Source organism: Phalacrocorax carbo, chromosome 9 (genome assembly GCF_963921805.1).
Source record: "Phalacrocorax carbo chromosome 9, bPhaCar2.1, whole genome shotgun sequence".
Lineage (NCBI taxonomy): Eukaryota > Metazoa > Chordata > Aves > Suliformes > Phalacrocoracidae > Phalacrocorax > Phalacrocorax carbo.
In genome coordinates this window covers 3,673,543-3,692,165 of record NC_087521.1, presented here as the reverse complement: position 1 = coordinate 3,692,165, position 18,623 = coordinate 3,673,543, and the positions used below count along the sequence as shown (strand labels likewise).

Below are 18,623 nucleotides of genomic sequence, written 5' to 3'. Positions count from 1 at the left end.
GGTTTCCTACATTATGTTGTGCTACACCACACTACTTGTGATATTTTAAATTTAAAATCACAACAAAGAGCTCTTCCAGCTTGGATAAAAATATTTCATTACAGCTGAGAAAAAAATATTTTATTAGGTCTTTTGACATACTTATTCCTATATTTTTCTGTCTAGAGGGACTATTTGAACTGGTGAGTCAGTGGATATCAGATGCCACTTAAGTACATCGGAACTGAGTCCAAGTCCAACACAGTTTGAATACAAGCTGTATTAGACTACACAAGCCTTTCAGGAAGATGTTCCATCCTGATTTGAAAGCATCAGAAAATGGAGAAACCACAGCTATCTTTGCTAACTTATTCCAGTGGCTAACTAGCCTTATTACTAATAGTTTGGAATTTATTTCTAATTTTAATTTATTTGGTTTTAGTTTTTATACTGTTTTTGTTATATTTTTCCTTGCTGGCTCAAGCAACCATTTAGTTCCTAGTATTTTCTCTCTTTGAAGCAACTTATTTACTATAATCAAGTTACCTCCTAACTAATGTAAATAGAAAAGTATAATATTATTCAATCTATAAATTTACAACCCTATAACAAAGCAGATGACGAAACATTTACATGGGTTAGTCATGGCAGAACACCTGGGTAGTTTTCACAGGTTAATAACACCATAACGAAAATGTAATTTATATTGTCAAAATATCTCAAAGATTCTAAGAGGTCTTTCATTTTAAAATCAGTAAGTGGTAATGTTGTAAATAAGGTAAAGAGCACTTCACATATTACTGATATTCACTCGTCTAAACTGAATTCATAATAATTCAATTTGTAAATCAGGAATGTATATAATTTTCCTGAGTAATAAGCACCTATTGAGTAATATGGGTTTTAATAGAGCTTTGCTTTACAGAATTTGAGAAGCTTTGCAGTAATAGAAGAATTGAAAACAAAATAAAAAACAGAAAAAAAAAGAACCTCTTCAGCCACACCTACTTTGTGGTCACAGAGGTGACTTCTATATACTGTAGGGGTACTTTAAATTACATAGCCTGGTAAATTGTAACTGTCTCACTATTACTGCTTGGCTAAATTGAGTCCGCTCTTTACTTTTACTTCTTTGACAGCAATGTAGACATGTGCCAGACACTTCTGTTCCATTCCAACTTTTTATTTTCTTTCTTTTCTCCTTCTCTTCTTTTATTCTTCCCAAACTAGAAAGCTCAGGGCAAAGTCGGGCACCAAATTCAATGCAAGCTTAAAACATAACTTTTGGTGACACTTGGTGACCCCAAGATGAATGCTGGTTGATGCGCACTTATTATGCCTGTAGTGTCTAAATATTTCAGAATTAAACAGCTTACATAGATATACAATGTCTGTTAATATTTCTTCTCTAATACAACATTTTAGTTAAGGTCAGCAGGTCTACCACTGTAATTTCAATCACTGTCTGAAGACACTTCTGGGTATCACTAAGGGTGCAAGTGCGATATTTAGCTGATGAATTCCATCCAAGAGTCTTAAAGTCTTGATTAAGTCAATGAATCAAATAGTCTGGGTGAATTCTTTTTTTCACTTAAAAATAGTTTAACTAGTAGTAGAGGATTTAAGTCATGGGTGAAGCTGGAATCAGAATCTCTGTCTTGAGAGGAGAATCAGGACATTTGAAGATGAGGGAGAAACAATGTCTCTGTGCTAGATATGTTTTTGAATCTTCTGAAAAATAGCCTAAATTCTCAAAACTTTGGCAAATTGATAATCTGAAAAAATAATTATAAATCTGATCAAGGAATGCTTTACATCAATAATTTTAATTTTAATCCCTTTTTATATACATTTTTCAACATTTCAAAATGAAGTCAATTTGAACTGAAAAATGAAACTTCACATTTAGAAATTTTGAAACAGGGTATTTCAATACTTTAAAAAACTTTTTCCATAATATATTTCTAATGAGGATTTTCAAGACCAACCCTTTTTCACAGAGAGTGCTACTCTTGTTGATTAATATTTTGAGTAAAACATTTCATTGAAAAATTCCTGATCAAGTCAAATGTCAATAAACACTACCCTCATGATAGATAGGAAACCATATCAAAACTCAACACTTGTTTGCTTAAACACCCATCAGAATTGCCTTACTTGCTGTTGCTCTCTGGCTTTTATAAACATTATGGCTCCTGTTGTTTATCACTAATAATATTGGAAACAAATACACTGTACATATTTGGTGGAAGACAGAAAACGTAAATCTTTGGAACTTATTTCCGTGCAACAGGTATAGTCAAACTACAAATCAGATTATTTTTGCTGGTATATTATTGACTGTTTTCGTAAGAATTATGCTTACAGCTCTTGAGTGTATCTGCAGCGGCTAGGAGCTCCCAAACGTGCAAGGGAATCAAGATTCCCTTGTTTTTGTTTATGCAGGAATGAGAGAGAGACTTATTTAAGAAACCTGCAGTATATGAAATCTTCACATTTATTAATGAATGGGGGTCTCCACAACTGCTGTTCTCCTAAATAAGTGTACGCTTCTAGGGATGACTTTGGCTTAGGTTTCATCACAGTTTCTCTAACTAATTTTCTGTATGGATAACCCATGTCTGTCTTATGTATATTCTTTCCAGCTTCTAAGAAAAGGACTAATAAGTTCCCCCGACCTTTTTACCTTTTTGTACTTTTTTGCTTCACCTGAATTCTCTTTGTAACCAACTTCAGACACCATTATCATAAAGAAGGGGATTTCTCTCTTGTGGACAGCAAGCAGAAGCATGTTTTCTCCAGTTTGTTGTTCCTACTTATAGGCCATTACCTACTTGTATTTAAAAATCACTTTACTGTTTTACCTTAAATTAACTTCTGCTTCAAGATCTCTCCTTCTTAGGGTCCAAATCCTTAAAATGCAGGAAGAATCTTCAAGTAACAGTGGATATTCTGTAGGGTTTTTTTTCAGGCTCTGCTACTTTATGGGCAGTGGTTATAATGATACAGGAGGACAGGGAGACTCTTTTATTTCTTCCTCAAGTTTTACTTATTAAATTAAATTTTATATATATAGGTAAGCTGGACAAATTCGTCATACAAATATAAGGGGATAAAAGCAGGCCACATAATATATGTTAGAGTGAGATATTCACTGTTTAAAAGAAAGCTTTCAATAGAATTGAAAGCCAGAGATTTAATGGCAAATGTGTAACTTCACGGAGACATATTGTTGTATTCTAGTTCAATGAATAATGACTAATAAAGCCATCACTTTATGGAATGTATATTTTTCAATATATACTGAAATAAAAATATACATTTTTATAATTTTTCTTTTGAAACTTGAAATTTAGGAAATGTTAGGTTAGAACCATAAAAATAATGAATCAGTTATGCCATCAATCATAAAACTAAAGAATTTGAAGCTATTCCTTTTCATGTGCAAAATATTGTTTCCATTTCTATGTATGGCATAAGCTGAAGCTTCTATAAAAATACTTATAGTAAAATACAGCATAAATCTATAATTACATTTAATCAGTTTTAGAAAGATGCATAAACCAATACTTAGACACTGTAAAATTACTTAGAATCAGTCAATTTTACCTCAGTTACTACTGAAGTAACAAGAAGTGTTATGTAATAGTCTTTTCTGAGCTGAATGGCATATTGGCATATTTGCTGTTATCTACATAAAGCCCCGTAAATAGTCTACAGGTTGTTAGTCGTTACTTAACTCAGCATCCAAACAGCTCAATTTAGCTCTTCCATATTAACGCATTATGCACGGGGTACTTTTAAATAAGCATTAACAGCCAGACGAATTTTAAGCAATGTAAGGAAGAGTTACAGAAAATAATTTTGACTTCCCATGTAAAAACCTCAGTGAGAATTCTTTCCGCTGAATGTACAAACCCCTCTGGAGGAACTGAAAAGTCTTTAGTGGATTGTCTTGGAAGAGATCAGCAAAGCAGAATTCAGTATCTAATATAAAGTGCTCCCTGGGCCATGGGTGTAGTAAAGCATCATGCGAGGTATGAAGTCACACCACCATTTTCATCTGTCTTCTTTCAGTTGGCAGTCACGTTGGCTTCCTTTTTACGTAGTCTTTCTTTCTGTTAAAGAAAGAGTTTATTGTCATTCTTGTCTGTAATTTGCCATCTCCTCTCAAGTTGCCAGGGGCAATCTGAAATCTAGAAGTCTGAGAAGTACTAAATGAGTCACAGCAGATTAATTAATTAAAAATTACCACCTGGAGCACTCAAGGAAGACTCAGAGCCAGTTCATTACTTACCGTAGAGAAACTGAGCTTGCTTTATCTACACGCTTTTCAAATACTGTGTACCTTTAAAAATACCCAGCTCTGTGAAGACTAGTGCACCTACAGAAAACCAGATACATTTCGAATTCATGTGCATCTAATACCTTCTCTTGTCTGGCATGTTTCTGCTGACATAAAGGCTCTAATTCAGCATTAGCTAGCTTGTGTTGCTTAATGACCTCTTCCCAAGCAAGTGTAGTCATTCACATCTCTGCCACCAACCATCCTGCAACTGATATGCTCTGCTGGGAAATAATATACTGATTCCTTCACGTACATTTCCTTCCCTTAGTCTCATGCTTTGTACAGTTTGAGAAACGCTGATCCTACGCGCCTTGCGCTCAGACAAAAAAGGTTTTATCTACAGTGTAAATTATTAGTCCTCTTTTTGTGTCATATAAAAAAACCTGGGAAACAGCAAGGAACAAAACAGGGGTTTAACCCCTTCTACCATCATCTAACAGAGCAAGCAAGATTTTGTAAGGCTTTGAAAATAAAAACAAGCCCCACACTCAGCCATTGGACAAATATATGCAGCGAGCCTCAATGCGCTATGGAGCATGGAAGAAAGTACAAGAGACTTCAGTGGGAGGGGGGAAGAAACCAGAAAAGCAGCTCTTACTATATTTTGTTATCTAAAATAGCAAAGCATGCTTATTTAGCCACAACTAATCTACAGATTAAACGTAACTGCTGGACTACCATAGGGCATAAGCTTAAAGATTTCTCCTAGGGAAGAAAATCACTCTGCTACACTCAAACTAAGCATCTTACATCACAATTCAACAACAGCAGAAAGAATAGTGTCACATAAACCCTTCTGAATGTCATATTGAGGAACACATCATACCAGGCTAGCTGTAGGATTGATTTTCTTCGTTTCAACTTTCTTCTCTGCAGTTAACTTGCTCACTGATTGCTGAGCCACTTTAATTCTGAAATAAAATACATAGAAAAGACATCATTAGATTCAAAGAAATTAAAGCTGTTCTGGCTCTGCTTGGTATATACTCTATCTGTAATTACTATCACCCCGATGTTTATTGGGCATATCAGCCCAACAAACTGCTATTACTATTCAAAGTCACTTAATAAAGTGTCAGAAGCAGATCAGAGTACATTTTTAAATAGAGAAAACCAAAAGCAAAAGGACAGTCTGTCTGTATTGCTCACTGAAAATGTCACCAGGCAAAAAAAATCTCTCTGTTCTCCCAGGATCTGGGTTTTATGGAGTACGTTTCCCACCAAAAAAACTTCAGTGTCAAGGCAAGAAGATATACCTCTGAAAAAAACCAAAAGCTAGCTGGCTCAATCTGTTTGTTGTATATATAGAAGATACTATTTTAGTAGGCCATTTGCCAGGCTACACATTATATCTCCTCCGAAAACCTTGAAATGAAAGCATCTGCCAGTTTTTCCTTAATGTTTTCCCTGATGCTTTACATGGAATTGACTGACCAGCCTCATCAGTGTGGTAATAGGAGGAGGGGCAAATTAGAAGGCATTCTTGTCTAGGGGTAGTTCAACCTGCCTTGTGTGCAGCTGCAGGCCAGTCTACTGAGAGCACTATTGAGATAAGGGGAAAGAGGAACACAGAGCTCATTCCTGTTTCTTGCCTTCTGCTTTTAGTGTCTCGCACAGAGAACCCTTGTTTCTGTGGGGATTTAACAAGAAGAACCCAATCACAAGTTTAATCAGGAGGAAAAGGAGAAACAGAGAATTTAAGGAGAAGAGACTTGACTCTCCTCTTACGGACAGCGGAAAAGGAAGGGGAAATTATGTCCTAAACAGTGATAAAAAGGAAAGAAAATTCTTGGCGCTCCTAAGACAAGATCTGCCCAGTTATCAGTGCCTTTAAAATGCTGATGCTATAAACACCTACTTTACAATTCCAAATGAAAAATGCACAGGGAAAGAAGTTGCGAGTTAATTTTTATAGGCAAGGAGAACTCAGCAAACCGATTTTCACTAATACACATCAAATCAGTCTTTTACTATAAACAACACATTTCTTGGCACTCTTGAACTGAAAAATTCTACTTTCTTCTCCTATTTAATTTTTTCCACTAGCAGAAATAATTGCTATGGCCAGTCAAAAAGTATTTAAAATACTATGTCCAGTTCAAACCACTTTCGACACACTCAATTTTTGAGGAATTTTGGAAGAAAAACAAAAAAGAAAGTGGATTATAGCTGCAATTACTGATGCGTACTTCCTTGCTGTAACACTAGCAGCTAACTACATTCTGGACAACTTCTTTTAAAAATATAGAACACATTAATAATTTCATTATTTTGTTTATCAATGCTCAGTGTTGGAAACCAAAAATCCTTCTCTGAGCTATGTATTCTAGAAGCTTCTGCTGGGTTGCGGCTCTTTCCACTGCTTAAGAACGAGTAGAAATAGTTACGCTACTTTTAAGTAAACTTATTTTCAACGCTATTTAGCTACAACATTTATTCAAGCTGCAAGTACACCCTCAAATAAACAAATATGAAATTAGTATTCTGTACATTTTTAAACATATCTGAAGTCTTTTTTAAACTTAATTAGCGTTCCCTGTTGCTACAGGTAAACAACTAAGCAGCAACACGCCATTCCATCTTTTAACCATTTTCTGTTAATCAGTACAGTTTACTTCTTCACGATGGACGGCAGCGACCGCTGCACAGCATGCTAGTCTCCACAGCTGCGAAGTTCGTGCAAGGATGATGAAGTATTTCAAGTGACAGCATTCAGGTTCAGCAGAATCACACCGAGGGATCAACTTCTAACCTCTTCTTTATTTTGAGCACATTTTCTTTTTGATCACATTCCCTTTGGCCCTAAGAGTGTTCTCTGAATAGCTTTTAAATGTTTAGAGTCCATATTTTCATCTGAGGGGAGAATTCTAGGGATTATAGACTTTTAGACTTAAAATGAAACTTATGCCTGTCACTGTTTTAGGCCTAGCTCTGTCTTTTATTCCTTATTTGCACAATTTCCAGGAAACCTGGATTTTTTAGAACAGAATGCATAGTTTGGAATACAAAACGAAAATAAACCAGCTCACTAACATGATTTGAATCATGTGATATTTGGCTCATAAAAATGACAGACCAATTATATATTACACTTTGGTCTCCTAGGGAACAAAGCCACCGCTTTGCTAACGCACGGCTGATAAGGTTAGCAGGCATATTCAGAACCATAAGCGCATCATTTAAAAGGAATGTAATTCTTTGGGATTTTTTTAAAATCAGGTGATTCAAATTTTAAGAAAGTAGTCAGCTCAATAATTACATCCGTGAAGCACCCGTACTGTAAACCTGCCTTATAAAAAAAAAATAAATTATTTGTTAAACATGGACAGGATACTAGAACTGGCTATTGTGTTTGAAGCATTATCCTTGAAATGAGAAAAATGAAAGAGTATGAAAACTATAAAATTCTAAATCATAAAATTGGCTAAGAGCCAAAATCTAATCTTCATTTTTCCCATTATTTTACGTGCGTTAAAAAAGAACCCTAGGTATGAACACATAATTTTAATTGTCCATTAAAGCTATGACAGCCTTTCGTCAAAACTTACAAATGCACACAGTATTCTTTACCCACATCTAAAGGTGAATGTATGCACAACATTTGACTGTTATTGAAACAGATAAGTAAAGACAAACAAAACACACACTTAAAGGATGATTAGCTAGCGACTAGACAAACTGTGTTAATTCAATTTAGGTATGCTTCTCCTCTGTTCACTCTATTTTTTTCTACCTATTTTTCAGCACAAACAGAAATATTTTCTATTGTTATAAATCATATAATATAATAACTTTGAAAAGATTAAAATCCTAAAATTCACAAGTATATTAAAATATATTAGAATTAAAGTATTTTAAAATTAGAAGTAAAATTACAGATGAACAAGGTACAGAAAGAACAAAACTACAAATAAAGTACATTCAAAATGATAGAACTAAACTACTAATTATTTTCTGATCTTTTCTTAGACCCATATATTACGTTATTAACCAATCTGCAGATATACTCTTTATACTATTTAATGTATTATAAAGTTAAGGCAGTAGTTGAAGTTATGAGAATTTATATAGCTGTAAATTGTTTAACTTCTGCTAAAAGTATAAAGCTTGGTCAACTACTTTTAATTGGTCAGCAATTACTTGTTCAAAGTCTGTTCAAAGTGAAACAAAAGCTAAGTGATAGAATGTCAAAATGTAAGGTAAATAAACAGTCTGTTAAATTTCCCTTCTTCCTTGTGAGCAACTGCAGTTATGTTAGATGATAATGAAGGTGGCCAATTTTAACATTTATACTTATTTATATTTATATTTATAATTTATATATTTATATTTATAATTGGGGGAATGTGGGAAATCCACTGAAGTCTTGTGTTCAGTATAACGGCCAACAAAACACATTCAGAGGACTTTGAGAAACTCTACAACTTGTACGGTAGATTCACTAGCCTAAATGTGTCTTTGTGGCACTGCTTAGGGGGTGAGATTTACAAAGTATGGGTTTAAAATGTTTACTCGCTTCATCTTGTTACTCAAGCTTGTTTGCTACTCATGCGTTGCATGAGACACCAAATAGAAGTTGGGAGAGGATGTAGAATCTTACATGGTAAAAGGGCTCCCTAGAGAGGTAGGGAAAGCATTAAGACAGTACAATAACCAGCTGAAAAGACAATAGGGACTGACAAGTTCTTCAATTTAGGGAAGTTCAATTAATACATACTCTGGCAAGCATCGCCTCAGCAGCCTTATCCTGGAGAAACAGCAGAATCAACCCCTGAGATAGAGCTCCGCAATTTACAGCTCACAAGGACAGGCTGAACAACATGAACAAAGCATCCCACCAACCACCCTATACCCCTTCCTACTGAGTTTCTGTCGTGTGAATTAACGTACAGGGAGCAGCTCACACGAACTGGACATTTACAGAGGTGTGAGCTCCTTTTTGGAGATGTGCAAAGGAACAGACTCAATGAGAAGATATTTTTTTTTCTTCCTATATCACTATAAAATAGCATGGATGAATGCACTAGTCTAGCCATGTTTTAGAGATTTCATGGAAGATAAATTGGGATTGAATCTAACAGATGTGAAATCAAAGCGGAAGAAAGGAGAACAGAAAAGTCAACAGAAGTGTATCTAAAACAGAAAAGCAAGACGGGGTAGAAGTGTGTAGTAAAATACGCTAGAAAAATAGGGACAGGGACTCTCTTGAACAGAGAGCCCTGTAGAGGAGAGACCAGAAAGGATGGTAGGATAGCTGAATCACAACACAGAGATAAAAGGTGTGCAGGTGCTAATTTAGCAAGCAATAACATAAGGCCAGAAAATTAAGGAATGCAGGTTGGTTAAGCCTTAAAATCTGACCAGCTGCAACATGGATGTGTTCAAAGGAAAAGTTACTCTTCTTCAGCAGTGAGCAAAAGAGGTCAATATCCCTTAATGAATAAAGATGATGTGGTGTCAATCGTAATACTGAGCAGTATTGCACATTACCGCACAATATGGAAAACAAAATCGAATGAAATTATCAAAACAATGTATTTTTAAACAGGAGAACCCACGACTCCAATACTGCACATGGATCTTTACTATAAGCAATGGGAATATAATTGGCTTTTTCCTGCCTCTGTCTGGCAGTTGTTGTCTTCCCCTGTACACTGGATGCAAGTCAGGCCTCTTAAATTAGAAGATATTAGTGAAAAATAAAGACATTTTTATTCAAAATTATTTTTAATTTAAACTAGGGACACAGAAACGAAACATAAGCCCATATTTATTAAAAGTATCCTTCGTAAGTTCATGAAAATACTTTTCCTTCTGACAGGAAAAGATATTATCAAGCCAGGGACTAACCAGATAAACTCATTATCATTTTCGCCCCTGCTTCCCATTCAAGTCAGACAGAAGAAGGTGTGAGCTGGCACACTCTGTGCTCTAAAACTCCCAGTTAGGAAAACCAGAATCCCTTCTAAAGAAGCCGGTTGCTACTCATGTATGTTCAGGCTCTGCTGGTGTGCAAACACAGAGACCAAATTATCTGGTTCTCTCAACCTCTTGATATTCTGGAATAATCCATTCTTCTCGCTTCTACAGAGCCTTCCATGCAGCTAGTGGGTTATGGGGATAGCTGTGGGTTATGATTTAGCTTAGAATGGCAATTCTGTGCCACCTGAGCTTTCCATGAGTTGAAGTTCAAACTTTTCCCATAAGACTGTGTTGGCATAGGAATTGTTGGGCAATCCAAATCTTCAGGTATGAGTGGAGACGAACAAGCAGGGGTAGCTACAGTCAACGTCAACTGTTCAACCTAGAGCCAAGCTGCATACCCAGCCCAGATCCTTAACACAGCTGAACAGTGACTGCCCTGGAGAGACTAAGAAATACCCCCCTAGCTCAAATTCCTTCCATGTGTTACATGCCTTACTGCTCTCAGTCATACAAGTTCTGTATGTAGCCCATCAACTTCCAAGAGCAAGAGCCTTGACACAGCACTTTGCCAGATCTGTTGTATGCTCTATGGGAAATAGCCATTTCTGTTTTGCAGCACAGGCCTGTAATTTGTAATTATCTCCTCAGTTTGCCCCATAGCTACACCTTAACCTCAGAAACATGTACAAATCATCCCTATTTTCTTTGTCTCATTGCTAAACAATCTGGTACAACTTTTTATTAGTTCTTGTATCAGCTACTTCAACCTTACTTTTCTGGTATAGGGAAAGGCTACACTGGCCACCTAAAATCTACTCAAAATGCATGTAGAATGTAGACATGGAGAATGCCACCTTATTCTTCTTCTCCTTCTCCTTCTCCTCTCCTCTCTCCTTCTTCACTCAGTCAAAATTAACTTAAACTCACTCCAAAGGCTTTTATGGGACAGTGAGCCATTAGCCTCCGGCCTGGTAATGCCGTAGGGCTCATTGATAAAAATATCTCACAAATGTGTTGCCTTTTCCTGATGCTGCAACTATATGTACAAGAAACTCCCAGCACACAATCCATAAAATCGCCTAGTGATCCTAATGATCATATTTTAAATATTTCCTTCAAAGTAATTTATGTTGCGATGTCACTTTGCCTTATTAGACCATTAGTTTAATATCAAATGAAATAAACAACGTCTGTTACACTCATCTTTTGGCTTTTGTCATACATGCAGATTGCTCGATAACTCGGTGATGCCCTATTTTGGACAGAGTGTTCTACCATAGTACAAATTGATCAAAATGGCTGCAAATACAGACTCTCACTGACTCTCATGGCCTTAGGTAACATACGCATGGCTTCAATAGGTGAAAGGGAAATTAACTTTTTCAATCAAACGATAAAATACATCTGGTCTAAAATAGATGTGATGTCTTCAACCAAAGATTATTTTTCCTCCTTGCTTACTGTGATATTGAAAATGAAAATATAATCCACTAGTTCCTCCAGGTGTTTCTGTCAAATTTCAGTAGTTTGTTAGGCACAAGATAGTCTCATAATTAGCTTAATCAAATGTTAAAAATAATAAATATTGTATTGGCCAGCACTGCTAAGAGATTTCACCATTTACATGCTATCCCTTATGACCATGTGGTGTTACAAACGAGGCTTCCCCAGACCTACCCTTTCCCTGTGCAGAAAGAGAGGGCAATGAATACAATTCATTCCGTATTTAATAAATGGAAGAGCTGGGTAGAAAGCTATAACCAGCTCTAATTTACGACATTAAAACAAAAATTAGTTGGGTACTGCTCAGTCCTTTCTTTTGTTAAGACATTTTCATCTTTACCATTAGCTACCTACGTGCTACAGTCAGAGCTTCTGCTTTTCAAACCTGTTACTGCCTTTGTGGCAAAAAAAATATTTACTATGTCTTTTTTCACAAGATTGAACTGAAACCATTAACATGCTTTGTGCTAGAGATGAAATTCAAAAACAAAGAAAGCATTTTTTAAAAAGGACCTTTGATAAAAGGTACCATTAAAAATAGGACTTTTTCCGTATTTTTAAGATGAAGTATATAATTCCGTTCATTAATTAATAATTACGTCTTCTCCAGTTACTGAGACGAACTTCAGTTCTCTTTTTCTTTTCTGAATTCTGACCTATAAAACTTGTATGTATGTTCAATCTGAAAGAGGTTTCTTAATCCAGTACGGTAACCATTGTAGCAATCTTGTTTCTGGAATGTAAGCAGTGGGTCAAATTAACAGCAATAATTCCTTTTATATCTAATTATGTCATATTTGAAAGGTAACACCCATAAGCACACAATGATAATCCTTGTCACATTTCTTTTGCCAAACATGCAATCACAGTTTGTGATTATACTATCACTGCAATCTATTAGTACTTTTTTCTGTATTTATACTTGTTCCCAATATTCAGACTTGGCTAGGATATCCTCTTAAAATATATCTTAACAGATCTTGAATGCTTTAATGGACTTACAGATAGGCATTCCTAGATACATATAAAGCATTTAAGTTATAAATACAGATTTAATTCGGAATTCATAGACATGCCCACTGCAAATAAAACTGGTAGTCTAAGAACAGCAAGTGAGAGTGGAACTATATGCAATCTACCATGGTGTAAGTGCCTTGTTGCCAAATAATAAAAAAAACTACCTTTGTTTTGGCCTTCAATTCACTTATCATCTCAAAATTTGATAAACCGAAGAAGGCATAAAAGCAGTTGATGCATCTGGATGCACAGACATACTAAATCATGAAGCTGTCGACAACAAAACTGGGTTTTGATGCAAAACAAAACAAAACAAGTGTCCGCCAACATTTGGTGAGTATTATGGTGCATTTACATTAAGCCGTTTGTCACAGATGAGGAGGTGATCGTCAAAGCAAATGTTATTGTATTGTAGTCACATTCCAGTATTGAAGGGAATACTATGTCTGAAAGAAAACTGTCATGATATTCCTATCAGGAATAAGGTTTTGAAAATTTTCTTCATTTTACCTCTATAGTCATTTATTTATCAAATCATATATCGCATCAGATACTGTATCATATCATATATATCTAGGTTTGTTATCTATCTGTGAGTCTGTCTTGCATTCCTAAATGGTGTGCAAATTTTGTCTAGGAAAGAGACAATGATTCAACTATATTTTGCAGGCAGCTAATTTATTTTCACGGTAGGTTAAACGCAGGGCAGCTCAGTTAAAGTGTTTCCTTTACTTTAAGAAAAAGTCTCATAGAAATCTAATTAGATTTCTACAGTTGTGTTACATTGGGGAGCCAAGTAGTTTTTAGAAAAAACAGGCTCTTGCAGGTGAGGCTGTCATTTAGTTCAAGTCAGTACTCTTATTTCCTGAAATTCAGAGATTTCAAAGTTGTCTGTTATATAATACAAAGTAGTTTTGAGTATAAAATTTTAATTCTGGAATCTTAGATCTTTTGACCTATTTTTACTATTAATTTTAACCAAATACATTTTTACTTTTACCTTTGCGTAATGATAATTCTGCATGTTATAATTAAATTTTGAATTTTCTGAGCCATATTTCTTGAGAGACAGATTATAATCCAATATTAACATTCCTATGTAAATGTAAACAATGAAATCCGTTTGTTAGATATCTATGTGACTAGCTAATTCAGACATATTTTATGCTGTTTCTACAGCTCCTCCTGAAATGTGAAGGATAATCTAATTATAAAGGTGTTCACGTAAGGGTATCAGTGCCTCAGTTTCAGAACCCAGGTTTGAAAATACTGACTTACACTACCAATTCTGCCTCTTTAACGTTTCCTTCACAACAAAAGAATTGTTTCATGATAAACAGATTTCTTTTTTTATTAAATTACAGTCCTTAAAAATGCAAAACAAATAGTGCATCCAATTAATTAGGCAGTTAAGGAAGACAGCTGCCCATTCCTGTCATACTAAGGTTTTTAGTTACCAATGTGCACAATGACCCTTAGCTTGCTTTCAAAGATTTTTGGACAGCAGCTCGTCAACTGTTAGTCTTGTACTTTGTAAAACAGAACCGTTAAATGGTCATGACTTTACAGGACATTTTCAGGTGATGAAAACAGCTTTTCCATCATTCTAATCTACTGATTTCATGAAGTTTTTCTTTTCAGTAGCACGTTGCAAAACAATTTAGGATGATAAAAACAGTTCTTCTGTGATTCTAATTTACTTATTACCCAAGGCTCCTCATTTCAGCAGCTCGTTGTCTTGATGAATCAGCCAAATTTTCCACGTAAAGGACAACGAATTGTCCTTTTGAAATTAAAAATTTGTAAAAATAATTTGAAGTGAACAGTCTATATAATCCAGAAAGTGTCAGCACTTTGAAGTATTATAGTAACTGGTGCTCTGCGTTCTACTGGTATGGCTTTACATTTATGAATAGGAACAAAGGTATCCATCAAAGAAGCTGATGAAATATTTGTGCTATATTTCTATTTGTACATTTTATTTATGCAATTATTAAACCGTGAGAAATTCTCACCTCACCCCAGCAGGAAAGCACAGTTTGCTTACAAACAAAGAGTGCCTGAACATCGTATTAAGAAATTTAAAGAAGTTAAAACATTTACAAGGTATTTTAAATAAATTTCTTTAAAGGGATCATTGTATGCCATTGGCAAGGTACTAATTACATAAAAAGGAATGAATGTACGGTCTGGATTTTTTTGTTTTCCTTGGGGAGTTAATTGCTATTCCTCCAACTGTTTTTGGAAAAAAAAAAGAAGTCATGACTCAGCAGCAAATACATCCCTGAGATGATCTTCATCATGATTACAGCAATCTGCTAGTGACTCCTTTACAGTTTTTTAACATGTAAAGCAAATTTGCATATTGATCTAGACACAAGGAAACAAAATATGCTTTGTAAACGGTTGCAGGTGTCAGCTTCTAAAATCAATCTAATCATAACATATATGACATACAAAGCTATGACTTTCAAGTGTTTAAAACCCATAATATCTGCAAAACAATGTCGGTAAGGTTGATAGATAGGAATTTATAATTTCTACACCTTGTCCTTTAAAAAGCTACTTCTACATGAACCTAAAAGCCCCACTAATCTGTAGCAAAATGGAAAATGTAAGTGTAAATAAGTTTGCCATTACTTTTTAAGATGTTTTTCTCTAAATCTGTGTCAATTTGGAACAAGCACCTGGATTTATATGTCATTCTGAAAGTGATTAATCCATTCTTTTCCAAAATATGACCATGTTAGCACTCTTTAGGTCTTTTCAAATGAACTGAGATATGGTAAGCATGGTGCGCTTGTACTGGAATTGGTTTTCCTTTGTAAAAGATTTTAAGCTTCTCTCTCAAGCAAATAATTGAAGGTTTTCGGGTTTGGTTTTTTTTTACTCTAACTAATAAAATCAGGAGACTGTGGTGAGATCTAGCGGCAAGTAGTTTGATGTCCTCAGCAGGACACCAAAAGTCAGAAGTAGTGCTGTAAATTCAGTGTGGGGCTTCGACACTGTGCTAAGTGTGGCCTGAATCTCTGGGGCTTCCCTTTGATGCAAGTGCAGTATATTAACTGGAAAAGCATTCACTTTTATTTGTCTGTACTGTCTGCGACAGCAATATCGCCTCATTTAGGCTAGTTCAACATGAAAATGCACAGAGAAGCAATCTGTTACAAATTAGCACAGCTCCCCTTTCATTTTACTAGCTAGTAATTGGAAGGGGTTACAAAAGTGTAATTTATCAGATTATATGTGTTTATCTTTTTGTGGGGACAGCATGCCTTTGGTGAATTTTCCTACGCACCCTGAGGGAATAATCTTTCCTTGATGTCCATTAGATCTGAAAGAAAACAATGACGCCTGTGAAATATAGGAGTATAATTTGTTGGGTTTGAGAAGGAACAGTTTCCCAGACATCTAAAATGGTATTAATGACTTTATTAGAACCTTACCGTTCCTTGGAAATGCTTTTGCTCTCTCGTTTCCAAATGGTCTTGAAGTCACTGCAGAATTCGTACCACACCGTGAAAACGTAGTTTGGTGAGATCTCCTTCTCGCCAGGCTTTGGCTTTATCCCAAAGTATCCCACTGTTTCTTCAAAGCTATGAAGGACGAGGGAAAAAAAAAACTGTCAACACACAAGCCCAATGGGGAAACGGTTTCTTTGAGGGCTGGTTCCCGAGCCAGTAGTCAAGGCTGGTAATTACCATAACTTCCCCTTAGCCTTGGAAATCATAGCAGCAATTCATGCTGGGAGTAACTAACCTTCCAACACCTATCTTATTCCCAGGAGGATAACCTACAGATGCATGAGCCATCATAGAGATATGCCACACAGGTGAATCATGGGCATACAATTTTAATGAGAAAAACTTGCCTTCTTCCATTTCAGGAAATACTGTATTATATCTATTTCTTTCATTTTATTCAGCAACACTCCATGAAGATCTTATTCTCCCATTTATCTTTCTTGAAGGACTATGGAAGAGTCACGTGCCAAGTCAGGTTAAAAATAACCTTCAAATACTTAGGGAGACTTGGGAGCAGCAATAAAAAAGCCACAGACAGTGCCAATGATCAGTTTGGAAAGCTGTTACTGAAAATAAATAATCTCCTTCCACATGTGTCAATAGGCAGATAACTAATTTTAAGAAAACACATTGCCAATGTTTTAATGCTTTTTTATTTTATAATGTGGCTACTGAATTGCTATACAGCTGGATATTTTCAAAGTAGTCTCTTATTATAGACCACACTTCTGATAGCATTTTAACTAATTGTGCATTTTTAACCTTTGTGATATTGCTTTCTATAGATAAAATTGAACGATTCACATGACTTGTGAGACTTATCTAAACATTGAGACTTATCTAAACAAAAGAAAAGTATGTTCACTTTTGTAAAGGTTGAATCACTTTTCTCTGCAAAGTAGATGTAGCAACCCTGAAAGATTTGGCGATACTTATGAAAAATAATTTCAAAAAGGAAGGTAAGAACATATTTCAAAATAACTAATTTTTCTTGAAATACTGGTTTTATTTAAGAAAGCTATATTCTTTATATTTGCCAATAGGTCCTAAATCTAGAACACAGAAAGTGTAAACCTTGAAAATAAAATAAGTAAGAAGTATTTTAAAGACTTGTAAGGGGTCCCCAACTATTCAACAGGTGTTACTTGAGCAATGCAGTTTCAGCAAATATTTCTTTCTTAACTTATACTTGCATTTGCATAGTCCACATTGTATTTATTCATATGAAACTGCCAAGGTTAGGGTTGAGGTTTTTTGCCTTACGTTGAGATTCAAGCTTTTAGCTAGGCTTGAAGAATATAAAGCAACCATCAAAAAATACAGAAGTTACCTCCAAAAAATAAAGGAATACATACTCCAGCTGCTTCGCAAAGTAAAAAAAAGCTTGGATTTTAGCCACACGAGCCAATATGCTCTGGCTGCTTTTGATATTTTATGGCTACAGCTTCTAGGACATGCTAAAGAATGTCACATATTGCTCAAGGTGAGCTATTAATATAATATTTTTTAAAATCCTCATATATTATAACCTTAACCTTTTAAATTTCTTACACAGGTTTTGTACGAAACATGTAACTATATTTCAAGTTAACTGGAGATCCATGGTAACGGTATCACAATGAAATAAATATGCATAAGCCCAAAGAGTTCAGAGTTGAAGGGTCCTGTAGGGACACTAACAAGGAGAAACAAATAAATAAAAAACTAACACAGTGTTAAATATCTGTGTAAACCATTCTGGTAATTCAAACCCTAAAAATACTAAAATACCTTAGTCATAATCACATGGTTAAAACAGTTTATGTCTACAGGGCAGTGTCATTTCCATTACATTCACTTGGGCCAAATATTCCTCAGCTGTTCATACCCCCTTGACTAGGGGAGCTGAGCCAGGAACAGCAAAACCAGAAACTCTCTTCTCAGGTTTTCTTCATGTAACAGCAGCCCCAGTAACACTGCGCTCTCTTTTTCCTAAGAGAACCCTTCTCCATCCCAGCTGTAGCTGACACAGTTGTCTCTGCATGCCCCAGGATTCTGAATTCCTGCATGCTCTCTCATTCTGCCTTCATCCTGACACTTACTCCTCATCCCCTCTTCGTGTTTCATCTCAGCCCTTCCCCAGTAGCACTGCTTTGCTTTCACCCAGCTTAAATCCGGCTTCCTAGGCTGCGTTCTGACTTTGAAAGTAACAGATCTCTTTAGCAGTTATTTAAGATTCTGAATGTTTAGTTAGCAAACTGAAAATCCCAAATGCCATACAAGACAACTAATTCCTTAAGTCAACTGCAAATTAAGTGTACCTCCATACCCTGGAGAATCTACTTGCC

The 18,623-nt window shown here is 35.5% G+C and overlaps 1 protein-coding gene across 1 annotated transcript in view; it reads right to left on the bottom strand.

Annotated features, from left to right (window-relative positions):
* Nucleotides 1–1,786: 1,786 nt before the first annotated feature.
* FMN1 (formin 1) overlaps nucleotides 1,787–18,623 on the bottom strand; it is a 180,708-nt gene continuing 163,871 nt past the window's right edge. The window contains exons 17-19 of the mRNA XM_064460024.1: nucleotides 16,219–16,368; nucleotides 5,154–5,238; nucleotides 1,787–4,097 (exon numbers count right to left, since the gene is read on the bottom strand). Of these exons, the coding sequence (XP_064316094.1) occupies nucleotides 4,053–4,097; nucleotides 5,154–5,238; nucleotides 16,219–16,368 (280 nt within the window). The 3' untranslated portion in view covers nucleotides 1,787–4,052. The remainder of the gene's footprint in view (nucleotides 4,098–5,153; nucleotides 5,239–16,218; nucleotides 16,369–18,623) is intronic.